The sequence below is a fragment of the Hippocampus zosterae genome, chromosome 14, assembly GCF_025434085.1.
Source record: "Hippocampus zosterae strain Florida chromosome 14, ASM2543408v3, whole genome shotgun sequence".
NCBI lineage: Eukaryota > Metazoa > Chordata > Actinopteri > Syngnathiformes > Syngnathidae > Hippocampus > Hippocampus zosterae.
Genome location: NC_067464.1, coordinates 13883801 through 13898579, shown reverse-complemented (window position 1 = coordinate 13898579; position 14779 = coordinate 13883801). Strand labels below are relative to the sequence as shown.

Genomic DNA, 14779 nt, shown 5'->3' with positions numbered 1-14779 from the left:
AAACATGCATATTCCCAGTGGAAGTATGGTAAGGTCCAGAAATATTGGGACATGTAAACACCACCACAATGGCTTTGAAATCAAACGAACAAAAAACAACAACTCATTTCCATCCAAACCAGGTGAACGGTAGAGGAATCATACAGCTGATGTATCCCACTCTCTAAGGGACCAAAAGTAAGGATACAAATGAATAATCATGAATCCAATTTTCACTAGGCTGCAAATCCTTTGTAGTCACGTATAGCCTGAAGTCTGTAGACATCACCAGACACTGAATTTAATATCTGACGGTGCTCCCCCAGGCCTCAACTGCAACTGTCCTCAGTTCCTGTATGTTCTTGGAGCTTTTTCCCTGCTGTTTTGTCTTCAGCAAGTGAAGTGAATGCTCAATCAGATTCAGGTCAGCATTTTGCCATTGCACAACATTCCATGTCTTGACCTAAAAAAAAACAACAACAAAAACCCTCATTCATGGTCATTGTCCATCAGCACTGTGAAGCACCTTATGATACGTTCTGATGCATTTGGCTGAATATGAGCAGATAATATTGGCCTTTATAGGAATGGGGGTAAGCAATTCCTGCACCGTTTATCTGATGTGGTTATAAATAATCCCAAATTAAAGATTAAAGTCTGCAGTTATACATTATGCGCTTTTTCGTTCAAATCCGCCGTGGTAGTGTTTATAGCAAATAAGATGAGAAATGTGTCCGTGTCCCCTTATTTATGGAGCTGACTGTCATCGTTTCGCATCAGAATGACGCACTTTTTACATTCATTATTTTTCGGTCCAACACTGTATAATTTTATCATTTGGGGAACTTGGCATGTGATAATGCTGAGTAAGGTTTCTTTTATGCATTGGCATTGTGTTTCCTTGTCGCATCCTAATGAATCAATTGGGTAATCGGATCTAAAAGTATGCGGCACTTGTGAGTTTCAATCTTTCGGCAGGTTACCAGTGTTGGGAACGTGATTTGCAAAATGTCGTTTTCTAATTTCGTTTTTGTGATTTGCTCTTGCAGGTTGGTTTTTTGTTCTCGTTTTTCGAGTGTGTGAAAGGCCTGTGTTAAGACGTGTTGTATATAGGGCCTCCATGTGGCTGTGCTATGTAATTACACGGTATCAAATTGCATTGGCAGATTTAAAACCCAAATTATAGACGATTAAACACTGGATAAATTTCACTTTTGCGATTTTGTGGGTGCATTGGTATATTTTGGTTGTTAATTACTCATACAAGTGGCAAAATTGGTTGAGAGATAGTTGCAAATCCCATCCATCAATTCTCTGAACCGCTTCATCCTCACGAGGGTGGCGGGGATGCTGGAGCCTATCCCAGCTGTCTTCGTGCAGTAGGCGGGGTAACACCAAGAGCTGGTTGCCAGCCAATTGCAGGGCACACATACATAAACAAACATTCACACTCACAATTACACCATCGGGCAATTTAGTGATCAATTAACCAACCATGCATGTTTGTGGAATGTGGGAGGAAACCGGAGGGCCCAGAGAATACCCACCCAGAGCATACCCACACACCCACGGGAAGAACATGCAAACTCCACAGAAGAAGGCTGTGGCCGGAATTGAACCCTGCACCTCTGCACTGTGAGGCACATGTGCTAACCAGTCAAACGCTCCATACTTACTCATTTCAGGCATATCCTAAATCTTAAATGCAATTTTCTCTCTCTCTCTGCATACATAAAGTGTGTGTGTGTTGTTTTTATTTTATTCTACAATTAAATCTTAACAACTTCATCCTTTCCAATCAAAAGACTCAATACTGTGGCCAGGGTCAAAACGAACACATGGTTTACAAATTGCACATTGATGACACATCTTAAAACACCCGCCTCCATTATAAGGAAATCAAAAATTAGAGACCATCAATCTGCAAGAAAAAAAACATTTATTCCTTGTAAACCTCACAGAGCGAGAGAGCAGCCAAGGTCAGACGTGGGGGAGAGGAGGGACTGGGCATAGAAAACAAAACAAAAACAACCCCCCCCCCCCCTCCCACACACACAGACACACACACACTTTGCTATTCTTTCAACAATCAATTGACCAATAATTGTCTAGACTTATATTGACATCACTTTTCTTTCCAAGATCCAATGACAGCAATCAAGCCCAAAAACAAAAAAAAAAAAAAAAAAAAAAAACTCTTCCATCTACTGAAAGTAAAAACCACATACACAACAATAACCATTTTAAATGATGGTGAAACTTTATCAGACTCATTTGCTCGCTGCAGGTAAAACTGAATGTGTAGTTCAGAATTCGGCTTTGAATCCCAATTGCAAATACTGCTAAAATTCACGAAAAGAAATGAGACGTTCGATTCCCTTTGCTGGAAACTATCCAGTCTATTGCAAGCAAGTCACCACTCCTAACTCCCAGCACAACAAACGTATTCAATGCGATTTTTTGACAAAACATGTCAGACAATGTATTTGCAATACATTCTTGAATGCAGACGAGAGAAATTGGAAATGCATTCTTGGCACGTAAAATGAAGAGGAGGGAGGACAAATTAAATTGATATTCTAAGTGCAATTTATTAAGATTTGGCATTTCAAAGCTCTTTTGCGCTCGTCCATTTTGGGGGTTTCCCTTTCAAATGAGTTTTCCACAGTGCAAGAATCGGAAGCTGAAAAAGAAAAAGCGGAAAGCAGTAACTGATGGAGTTAAGGAAGTACCGGTAGATATTTGTGATGGGGCCAAAACCAATGTGCAACAGACCGACTTGTCAAAACACTGATTGGGATAACCAGGACTTGTTTCTTTATAAATTGAAATTGTGACTTCAGTAGAAGAGACAGACTTCCTTCAAGTGTTCACGACAGATTCTGGTAACACAAGGTCCAGAAAACAACCCGGTAGACAATTGGGCTAGTTCATAGCCTGTGTTCAACTTCTCATTCTTGCCACTGTAGTCGTAACTTGAAGTGCTTTCAAAATTTTGATTTTGCCTCGTTCTAAATTGAGATGGAGGAGGAGGAGCTTGTCTTTATTTTAGAGAGTCACCTTCTTTCATGTAGAGTTTTCGCACACTTCCACCTTGAACCTCACACATCTTAAAAACAATTTGCCACCAAACGCCAAAGCAGCATAGATCACTGCTTATTTGGAGTCGGAATGTGGCTTAAAATAGTAAATATGGATCTGTGCTAATGTTACACCGAATTCCCCTGATTTTTCTTGCGACTTTGAGTTTAAATAAATCCATGGGGTACACTTTGTGGTCCATTGGATGGGAATTCCGTCCCATACTCATATATAGAGATGCAAGGATTAATCAAAAACCAATTGATTACCAAATTAATTATCTTTGATAATCAAATCGTTTACAGTTTTTAATTTAAAATTGTCAATAGACTAAGAATTTCAGCTTTTCAACAGTAAGAATTCTCAGATTCTGTTGTCCTCATGGAAGCAGACTGATTATCTTTGTGTTCAATCAAAATAAGACTTGTTTTCACTTTGGAAAACAATGATCAACATTTTGGCCGATTTTCTGATACATTACAGACAAAACCAGTAACTGAATCAGAATTTATGCTTCTGTCAATTTGAAATAATGATTTTTTTTTTCCAAATAAAGGAATGGAAACTGAAATGTTCTTTTCCATCAAATTCATCAATAAAATTTTTGAAAAATCGATTATTAAAATAATCATCAGTTGCTGCTCTACTACTAAATTTTAAATATATTATGGGCTGGGGCCAAATTGCACTTTATTAATGGCCAGGAGATGAACCCTAGATATACATCTCTGAATCTGTGAGGTTTCACTAAACACCAATGAGAAAAAAAAACTGGGACTTTTAAGGTGATGTGGTGTCTGCTTTAATTTTTTTCCATCTTTTGTTTGAACTACACACAATACAACATCCTTCTGACCTGGCAGGGAGGGGGGAAAAAAAAGACCCAAGAAAAACATTCTCAGCTGCAGACATGCCGAGCAGATTGAAAGGTGATGGGCCGGGAGGTCGGGGGTGGGACAAAAAAACTACAAAAAACAAAAACAAAAAAGAGAGAGAGAATGCGGGGGGAGCGAAAGAACAAAGCGGTCACTTTTTCAGTGGCTGGTAAACTGAGGCATTGGGGTCCAAGCCAGAGGGGTTGGTGTCCATGAACTTGGAGGAGTAGTGGGGGGCCACCGGGGTCATGCTGCTGGTGTCGGTTGTGTATGAGATGCTGGGCATGACAGCCATCACTTCGGCTATCTTTTGCTTAAGATCTTTTATTTCTTGATCTTTCTGAAGAATCTGACCTGAGGACAGACATTAATAGTGAACAGTTAGCCCATAAACAAGCATTTGCCAACAGCGACTCCTATGATACAACTCTGGAAAGCGACAAATTCCTGAATTGAATGAAAACACCCCATCCTTCATGGGTACCGAGCACATCAAGCTCTTCAAAAGGTGACTTTAGATGGCCTGTGTGTAAAGAGCTAGTTTCACAATATTAAGGAAGTAGAGGCTGCATTTGATAGCAAATTAGGTCAGAAAATTGCATGAAAGCAGTCCTAATGGGTCAGCGACCATAAATTCTTTAAGGAGGCATCACTACTATCCTCAAAGTAATCACGTCTGCCAAATTCTTTCAGCTAGTTTTCAGTCTTGAAAGGCATTTGTTTGAAGTCATATTGGATTTCAAGTCATTTTTGTCATCAATCACATCATTATGTTCAAATTGAGACCAAAGAATGTGCGATTTGTGATGTTAGTAATGCTAGCACCGGAGTCCTCCAAACTACACACCTTGCACGATTTCCTGCTGTCTCTTGGCATCTCCCAGTGCAGAGAAGAGGTCCAGTTTGATCCTGGTCTCTGCACTAAGGCTATTCTCCAAGTGTTGGGTCTTGTCTTGCATGGCTGACAGAGCTGACATCAGCACTTCTGTGTCTTTTTCATTCTCCTTGTATTTATGAAGTTCCTGAAAGGTCGGAGATGTTCAATCAGGTTGAGGGCAACATCCATTTACTGCAGCTCATAGGACAGTGGAATTTAAGGTTGCCCAGATGGTGTAGTAATGACATCAATTACCAAAACAAAACAAAAAACGGATTACCTGGACCTTCAAGTCAAGCTCTCGGATCTGGTCTTCCTTAAGCTTGTTGTCCAAGGTTAGTTTCTTACAGTCACTCTCTAATTCTGTGATCCGCCGTCGCAGCGTGTCTGTGCATTCTCCTCTGAAAAGCAGGAAGACTTCATTTTACCCCAACAAATGACAGTGAACAAATACTTTAAGAACCTCGATGCTCAGAAAAGAATAATTTGGATGCTTTGCTACCTGGAAGCAGCAGCTAGAGCTACTGCCCTAGCTGCCGTGGCCTCCTCGAGCTTTTTGCGCTTCTTTTCGTCTGCGAGCTGTTTCTCAGCAGTGGTACGAGCTTCCTGTTCAGCTTTCAGCCTCTTCTCCAGTTGACCCACAGCCTGCTTATCCTTTTGCTTTGCCTGCACAGCATTATGGAGCCTACAATTCCACGCACACAGGGAAATATGTATTTGAATTGATTTTAAAAAAACAAAAAAAAATCAAGCATGTGAGCGGTTTTTCCACTTACTGATGATCGTTATGTATGTGCATTCAAGTAATCACCTGAAAACCAAACTGGTGCAAGCCTGACCTTCTTGGGACCGACTGAATGACTTAAGCCACTCACTTGTTCTGCAGCAGTTCGTTCTCCTGGCGGAGTTGACCCAGCTCAGTACGTATTGAACGCTCAGCACTGCCAAGTGAGCCAATCTGGCTTCGCAGGTCTTGTTCCATCTGCCGGCTTGCCTGCAGGTCTGCCTTCAACTTCTTAACATCTTGCTCCAATCTGTCCCAAACGAGAGCGTGAACAGACTTGCAGACAAATATTGACCCATTCACAGGCCACAGTTGCAGTTACAAAAATACAGTACACACATACCTGTACATAGAGTACACACACAACTCAGAAAAAGGTAGTGGCTTTCAGGTGAACTTTATAGAAAATGTAAAAAGTTCACGCTAAGTGATGTATCGTATGAAAGTAGGACATTTCAGTAGAAGGATTTACGGGTGATTTCCTCATCTCAATACATTGAAACAGAAGTTTACAACAATGGTGGGTATACAACAAAACGTCTCAATAACTCATGTGCCCTCGAGCATCAATTACAGCTTGACAACATTGTTTCATGCTGCTCAGAAATCTTTGAAGAGCAGCCCCCAGTTTATTGAGGTCTCTGGTGGAGCGTTTCGAGCCTCTAAGCCTCAGTTGATACGTTTTCAATAGGATTCAGGTCTGGAGAAAGTGCATTCCATTTGAGGTACACCAGTCTCCAACAGCCGTTCCCCGATGACGCAACCAGCTCATCAAAGCTGGAGCATTGTCGTCCAAAAGATTGAATTAGGCCCGTGTTTTTCATGAAAGGGCACAATCACTGGATAAGTAATGTTATTTCGGTCGTGTGGGCTTGTCACTGAAGCATTCACAAAGTGTAGGGCTGTTCTGTACCGACTAGATATATCTGCCACATTGTAAAACTGCCAATACCAAAACATCGTCTGGTGAAACGGTGGCCGATGAGTAACGCTCTCCTTGACGACTCCAACGGCATTGGCGGCCATCGTTTCTGCTCAATGTGAAATCGACTTTCATCAGAGAACAGCACTGAGGCCCACTGGGACCTCGTCCAGCGTAAATGCTCCCTGAACCATGCAAGACGATGTGCCTGGTGGTGTGGTGAGGTACCCTTGCAGGTTGTCTGGCATGCATACCACGTCAATGTAAATGGTTTTGAATGGTCTGAGGTGACACTTGGGTGCCCCTCATCTCCCTTGAACGTGCCTGGAGTTGAGTGGCATTCACTCGGTTTCTCAGGGCAATGTTCACAATGTAGCGGTCATTTGCATGGGACGTGGACAAAAGATGTCTACTTCTACATCTTTCTGTGACTTTTCCAGACTCTCTGTAACTCTGTTGCAACCTGCTGATGACACGCTCTGACACTATGCTCAGTGGTCACTTCCATCTGAGAACATCTTGTTTGAAGGATCAAAATGGCAAGGTACTGTTGATCCATCGTTCGGTGTGGTCTTGGACTCATGATGTCAAAATGTGAACAGCATGATAAAGAGGACCGACCGTTTAAACACCAGCTTTAACTGAACCTGGATATTTATTGGGTCGATTCAAGGATCAAACGACTGCTGTGAATTTTGCCATTAAGATCCTCATTAAAGACCAGCAACTTGTGCAAAAAGTACTAATACATTTAACAGTTTGGACATGCACATTCAAAAGCTTAGAGAAGGCCACAGTGAGTTCATCTGAAAAGGTTTGAATGCATTTAATGTTCGTCCTAAAATTCACCTGAAAACCAAATATTACCAGCTGAGTAGTGCACACACACACACAGAGACAGAGAGACAGAGAGACAGAGAGACAGAGAGAGAGAAACAAAGGTGGTATGTGTATATATATTTATTTTTTGACTGGGGAATATAGTCTTCAAAGCGCAAGCAGAATATGACTTTGCACTTGGTGGTGAAGCCCTGTTAGCAAACAAGCAGTTCGGTCATTTCAATCCCAAAGTTTTTTTTTGTTTTTATTTTTAAAGGTTTGCAATCATCTCAGGGTTGATAGTCGAACAGCTGTCGCTTAGCAACTTAAAACATCAGCTCCCTCCACCGATTTTCTATCAGATTATGGATTAATGTTCCTCTGTTGTTTTTGATCTGTCCTACAGGCAGACCAAGCCACGACTCATCTTTCTGATGGGCTTCAGATCATAGCATTTCTCTGTACAAAGAATCAAGTTGACGCCGAAGTGTGCACCTGTGGTCTAATCTCTGACGACATTCAATGTTCTAAATCAATTCAGATTTGCAAAAATCAGACCAGTACACGAGCCTTCTTGAAGAGGGGAACACCAAGTGAATGCTGCTGTTTTTGGTGACAACTATCCATACTGGATTGAGATAGCAAGGTCTTCCCAGGTGATTCTGGGATGAACTCTCATTTTTCTCCTGATCATCCTGTGATCCCATTTTGTGTTAGTGTGCCCCCCTCCCCACCACCACCACGCTGCCCTCCCCAAAACTACAAAATCTTTTAATGCAGGGGGCTTGGGCCATAAAGCTTATGCTCCATGTGCTGACGCAGTTTTGATTGCTCGATTGCATTATTTACAAGCCTGTCGTGACATATTATGCACAAAACGTCTTTCAGACTCTGATCAATAAAATATTTTTTGTTCAACCCCGATGTCCAGCCCTTGGTGATCCCCCTGCTACAGCTTAAAGCCCATTCCAGCCTTCTCCTTGGCATACTTTGAGAACTGTGAGTGTGCAACGAACTATGTTCATTTCTTTTAGAGGCATAACCAGGTGGGAAAAACTTTCTTGGGGCGCAGCACTCATTTGCATTCCTAAAAAGGTGGAAGTCGGAAATATAGCTGGCTGGCAGGGAATCAATTTGCAGACTTATTTCCCTCGACCAAACACATGAGTTTATAACTTTGCAATGCTTTTTCTTCTCAGTAAGGGATCAAACCATTTCCCCTTCTGTACATCATGCGCAAGCGTATGTGCTTACCTAACAAGTGCTTCCGGCTTGCTCAGCTGATTGTTGGGAATACAGTTGTCGGTAGGATCCCTGTTGGAGCCACTTGATGTCCCCTTCCCCACTGCCAATTTGTGCTTCTTGTCGTTCTTCCCCGTGGAAGAGGAGGATGGCGTAGAGGAGGCCAGGCTGCCATTGGTAGCACTGTGCCCACGGGGAGAGGAGTTGAGCGCTGTAGCGTTGCTGTTTTTGTAATTTTTGGAGCAGGAGGAGGAAGAGGATGAGCAGGAGGAATTATTGTCCTCTTTAAGCAACAAGTTTTCTGTGCTGCCGAGTTCAGTGGTCAGTCTCTTGCTGTTCACATGGTTTTCCATATACTCCATCTCTTGGAGTTTAGAGTCCACTGATGATGGCAGGATGCTGTTGCTGTTGTGCTGCTTTTTAGCCTCCCCACCACCTTTTCCCTCTTTTCCCTTTTCTCTGTACTCTAACTCTGGCAAAGGCGCTGAGGTCTTTTTATTGGCAGGGGCGCCGTTCTGTGAAACTGGAGGCGTGTCCGCTTCAGATATTCCTTTTGCTGCTGCTATAAGAATAACTTGATTAATGAGAAGTCTGACATAATAGCACAGTCAGATCTACACATACTCCAGAACAATTTCCAATGAACTTGGGATGTCGTGTTAATATGTTAACCAATAAGAAAATACCATGTGTTAAATATGAAAATAAAATTCATTTGGAAAACTTTTTAATGTTTTTTGCAAGTGTAAACATGTATACAATGGAAAGGAAAAATGTTTCCTATTCCTATTTTTATTTATTTCTCTCATATATTTGCCCAAATGTGATCGGATCTTTATTGACGACCATCTAAAACGGGACCAAACTCAATTTACAGTTGTGCTGATAGGTTTACATACCCTAGGTCAGGGGTACACAAGTCCGGTTCTCAAAAGCCCTTACCCAGCCTGCTTTAGATGTCTCCCTCCTCCAACACAACAGGTGTAATTTCATGGAAATGTCGACTAAAGATAGTGTCACCTCATTAACGTGTCAATAATTAAGCATCTGTGTTGCTGAATTTTTCCTATACCACAAATGTCTACCTTGTGATTTTTTTCAAGTGGGATTAAATTACTACGACGTGTCACATATGGGCAAATAATAATAATACAGTAATAATCTGAATTTGTGAACGTAGCCTTACTTAGGAGCAGATCAAATTTATTTAAAAAAAAAACCCATAAAATTCCAAAAGGTTCACATTCCTTTTCTTGCCACTTTTATTGTACAAAAAGCGCTTTGTTACCGCTGCCGCTGCTGTGAAAGCGCTATATAAATCAGCATGCATTGTATTGTATTGTAATAGTTACATGTGAAGTTGAAGAGATCTGTTTTGATGCATACAGAAAGCATGGAAGATATATTCTTTTTTACAGTATAGTATGCAAGCTTCAATCTTACCTTCTTCTGCTTCTCGTTCTTGCCTTTGAAGCATCTGTTGCTCTGGAGGCAGAGCCTGCTGAAGGAGCTGCATGTAAAACTCATTCTCCTTCTGCACCTCTTTCTGCTTCCGGAGGCGCATCTTATAGCTGACATAGCTCTTAAAGCCAAAGCCCAGTGTCACCACTGGATAGCCAATGCTACAAAAGGCACAAGAAATACAACTCAGTTAATTAACTTCTTTAGTGTCATTCTGATTTTTAAAAATGAGTCCTAAATAAAACAGTCACATGACAACCGTTGAGAAGTGGAAAGGTTCTATCCAGTGTTAGCACTGGATAGCCAATGCTACAAAAGGCACAAGAAACCTTCTGACCAAAACATTAACATATGCTACATATGGACAATTTACCAAAAATGTTTGTTAATGTATTTGTGTCAGCAATGTATGGCGACAACCACAATGTCCCTGAGACGACAATGAACATGGGTATCCAGTTTTTGTGACATTTCGTTTGGTGGTGTGCTTTGAGACTGTTTTTTCCAAATGTAAAATATGTGCATTGGATCAATAAAGGAAGGGATTGAGACAAACACTAATACAAAAATGTAAGCAAGCATACACCTTATACACCTTGAGGATATTTCTTTCAGAACTTTCAAAGCAGTAATTTTGGGTGAAAATTAGCAAAGGACCTGTGGCCTAAAATGTAACGGACCATGTGACAAAGCAGGTCTCAAAGAAGCATTGGGTATTCACATTTGGAAAAGAACAAACACTTTTGTAGATTAAGATCATGGGTGTTGAACAACAAAAACAAGTTAATATAGAAGAGTGGCTCACCAGTGTGCAGCAAATGGGCGGCACAAGTCTACATGGAAGTTCTTCAGGTCTTTGAATCTGATAGCCGCCTCTATGTACACGAAGAGTATCCATAGTGACACAGTGGGTAGACAGACTCCTCTCTCTGATGACAAGAACAGTCAAGATATTATGTACACCCATCAAACATTAACACCGGAGATAAGTTTAAATCTTGCCATACTGTATATAGGGGGTGAAAAATTAATCAAATTCCGATCGACCTTGCAATGTAGTGGAATGCATTATTCAAATTGCAAAGGGTACAATTTTTCTGGGGAAACAAAAGCTTCATATTGGCCTGTTGGTAGACTTCAATTCATAGTTTATAATGTAGCAATACTAAAATTGTGACTTGGATACTATACTTGCATAAAGTGCCACGATAACAGGACTGCAATGACACAATGGCAAAAACTTACAGCATCAGTAAAAAGCAGTACAATAATACCTCACAGGAAAACAACTTCAAATTATTTTAATTTGTTTTAACTCAAACAAATTATTATATTAATCATAATATATCAGATAAAGTAAAAAATAAACAAACATTTTGAACATTTTTAAACACCTGTTTACACGTATTGTATCCATATTGTAAATGACATTTTTGTCAAATGTCTAGGAAGTATGTAGATGGAGTTCAGATAGATGAGATCCAAAAAAGTAACCAAAGCCCATTAGGATAGGACATCCATCGGTGTTTGATAAGCCGAATGGCCATTTGCAGCATGTACGAAATATAAACATGAAAACAGGAGAGTGTTACCTGTGTGCCAGACATACTGCACCCACACATAAGTACTGGCAGCAAAGAAGAGCCATTGCACTGGGATGAATAGGAGGCAAATGAAGTCCGAAGTAAGTGCCACAAACACAAAGAATACTGAGAAGGCCTGTTCGGAGAGTAAAGGCGGTTAGAATATATTCCATGTGGCCCCAAAAAACAAAAAAAAAACCTTAATGCTGGTCTCCAAAATAGCCCTGAGGAGAAAATACCCACAAAATGTGGGTACTGTATTTTCTGCATTTTGGAACTAAACACTAAACCTATACAAGGAAGTAACTTTGAGAACAGGAGAGTACAAATATTACTTGCTTTAAATTGTAATATAGTTGAAATTGGCAAGACTTTTGATTGGTCTGTCTCAGAAGTTCTTTGGTCTTCTCACCTAATTAGCAGCTTCTTGCCCAATGAGAAAACTACATGTCTGTTACACTTATTTGCTGTCATTGTGTCACTTGTAGCACATAACAGTATCAAGGCTGTTTATAAGCCAGGAAAGAGGGAACATGAGGTGTTGCCCTTGACAATTCTGCAGATCATCATACTTGTCTTTCAAATATGGTTTTGAATGACACATTTTGAAAGCTAAGTTGAGTATTTACAACATCAAGCTGTACAAAGGTTTCATAAATATCCACTCACCAGCCCCTGGTATCTAAACGAGTCGTACACACTCCGGAGGAAGAGCCAGAATGGCCAGAGGTACTCAAATCTAAACTCCAAAACAAAGTCAGCCAGTAGCACCAACGCCCACACCACTAGGAACTTCAGGTACAGGAAAGTGCTGCAAAAATGGAGATATTACAGAATGTAATTCCACACTGGATAAACACTTTTGATGACTGACTATACGATAGCGATCATATACAGAAAAGGTCATCATTTTTTTTCTAAAATTAAGCCCCACTTCTTAGAAACTGATTAATGTGAAGACCTAGTTTGATACATACTTCTGCAACACATTTCTTCAAATTACATTGAATTGTTATTAATAACAACTGATACTCACCTAAGTAAAGACAGTTCCCATGTTAATGATTCATTACAATAATTAAATGATATTTTTGCAAGGTAGGAACTGTTAAATGTCAAGATGAAGACATTTTATTTCAAAAAATCTCTGCAAGGATTTACAATCTTCAAATGACCACAACTGCATCATGGCTAAGAAATCACAATGTTCCATCACTGGTGAACTATTTTTAGAACAGACCCACAGGGTACTCATGTAGTCCAGCGAACAGCAGGTTGGTGACCATTGATGGAATATCGAAATTGCACTAGTTGTAGTTATGAATGTGCATGGGAGAAATACAGAGTAGGCTCTATAGGAGAGCTTATTGCTGCTGTTTGTGTTTGCTGCATTGAGTCTAAGTAGCTTATAAAATGTAATGAGGCTTTTATAAATAATATGTGAATCCTTACATCATATGTAAAGGTCCTGGAAAAGTTCCACTTCTGCACTTTTACATGATATTACTGCGCGCTTTGATATGACTATATGGTTGGCCTTGAGATTCACAAAGCGAGCGTAGTGAAATGCTGTACGTTCCTGTTTCTTTCATAGTTTCAAAAGTTAAATATGCAAAGTCCTGGCTGTGTAACCCAGAAGTGTGATTTGAAGTAGTGCGGCGTACCTTATCAATATTTCAACGCCTTAAGATGCCCTTTAGCATTTGGTTCACTTCATTTACAGAAAGTCCACAGAGGTTGAACCTGTCAGGTGTGGCTGTGAAGATCAACCAATGAATTTCCAGGTTCTTTTAATTCAAAAATTGAACATACGCGTGACATGCATGCATTTTTTGTTTGGCTAGCATACGATATATTGTATTGCCCCGTGTTGTGGGTTGCCATAAAGTATACAAACCTTGATTCTAGCATCATGAAATACTTTCGCAAAGCCGAAGATTTACGTACAGCCGACAGCTGTCATCTGGCCTGAGCCGTACAAATTGCCAGTGTCGATTAAGGCCTATCAAAAACGTCCACTGCAGTTTATATTAAATGTATTCATGTGACCGCGCAAGTCATGTTTGTTGTGTTGTTCAAAACAGGCTGTTGTGTGGCCTAGCCGTACGTGCTAGTTCTCGACGGCTCGCTGCAACCGACTCTCAACGTACACAGCGCTATCAATAGCAGCTAGTTAGCCGTGTTAACAGGCTAGCGTGCTAGCTTGCAATAGCACGGCATTTGTATCAATATAAACAGTGAGGAAGCGTCCGTGTTTTACAGCTCCCACGCCGTTGTCATTTTTAACGAGTAGTCTCATTTGTTGTCGCGAGGACAACGCACTCGTCAGCCTCCATGCAAGTTACCTGCCGTATATGCCCTCGGTGATTCGATTCCGTTTTACCGGCCGTCGGAGTTTGCTGCAGTCCGCATTGCGCCGCTTCATCCTCCTCCACTTGGCTTTGGCCTTCGAGCAGCCACCGTAATCTTATCCAGTTTTCTAGTGTATACGGGCAACGAATATAAATTAAGTGCTGTAGTATGTGTCGCTGGAATTATTTTCGCGACTGGCAACAAAGAAATAAATAAAGGACTCTATTCAGGAACCTCCTCTTTTGCTCTTAGCGCAGGCTCACTGTGTCCTGGCCGCGTTGTATTTTACGTGTATCGCGTTGGCAGACGTTTGGAATACCCAATCAATCTATTCACCGAGGCCTCTCTCTTTGACGGATACTGAGACGAGCCATTTATGTTACGAGGCAACCTCGATCACTTCCCCTCTGCCATGACGAGAGAGCTGTGGCGTGTGAAATGTCTCCTCGGCAGACCAATCACATTGTTTGTGGACAAATCGGGTATTGCTCATTGGCCAATCAGATACACGCGAAGGCGGGGTTTGTTTAGATGTTTTCTTGTGGTTTGTACTGATTATTGTCATTATATACCCACACACACGCACACGTATATATTTACACAAGACAATAAACAGTAATATCGTGAACATTTTGATTTATTTCAGTATCACCATTCAAAAAGTGAAACTTGTGCAATCCATACATTCATTCCACACGATTGTTCTCCCCGTGCCTGTGTGGGTTTTCTCCGGGTACTCCAGTTTCCACCCACTTTCCAAAAAAATGCATGGTAGGTTAATGGGACACTCTAAATTGTGAGTGT

General features: G+C 41.0%; 1 protein-coding gene across 2 annotated transcripts; it reads right to left on the bottom strand.

Annotated features, from left to right (window-relative positions):
• Positions 1 to 2856: 2856 nt before the first annotated feature.
• Positions 2857 to 14412, bottom strand: maco1b (macoilin 1b). 2 transcript variants are annotated; one of them, XM_052086681.1, is made up of 11 exons: positions 13969 to 14412; positions 12293 to 12434; positions 11633 to 11759; positions 10846 to 10969; positions 10023 to 10201; positions 8592 to 9141; positions 5688 to 5846; positions 5315 to 5497; positions 5093 to 5213; positions 4783 to 4957; positions 2857 to 4289 (listed from the first exon to the last, which is right to left on the bottom strand). In XM_052086681.1, the coding sequence occupies exons 1-11, from the start codon at positions 14046 to 14048 to the stop codon at positions 4087 to 4089; spliced, it is 2043 nt and encodes a 680-aa protein (XP_051942641.1). In that variant the 5' UTR covers positions 14049 to 14412; the 3' UTR covers positions 2857 to 4086. The 2 variants fall into 2 exon arrangements, with proteins under 2 accessions (XP_051942641.1, XP_051942642.1); XM_052086682.1 differs by having other exon boundaries at positions 8592 to 9138.
• Positions 14413 to 14779: the final 367 nt, after the last annotated feature.

What these genes read in the sequence shown, in the direction of transcription:
- maco1b (XM_052086681.1), bottom strand. Translation starts at nt 14,048, where the DNA reads ATGAAGCGGCGCAATGCGGACTGCAGCAAACTCCGACGGCCGGTAAAA. An exon ending in ACCGAGGGCATATACGGCAG is followed by an intron (nt 12,435 to 13,968) that starts GTAACTTGCATG and finishes CCATTTTTGCAG; the next exon opens with CACTTTCCTGTACCTGAAGT. An exon ending in GCAGTATGTCTGGCACACAG is followed by an intron (nt 10,970 to 11,632) that starts GTAACACTCTCC and finishes TCTTGTCATCAG; the next exon opens with AGAGAGGAGTCTGTCTACCC.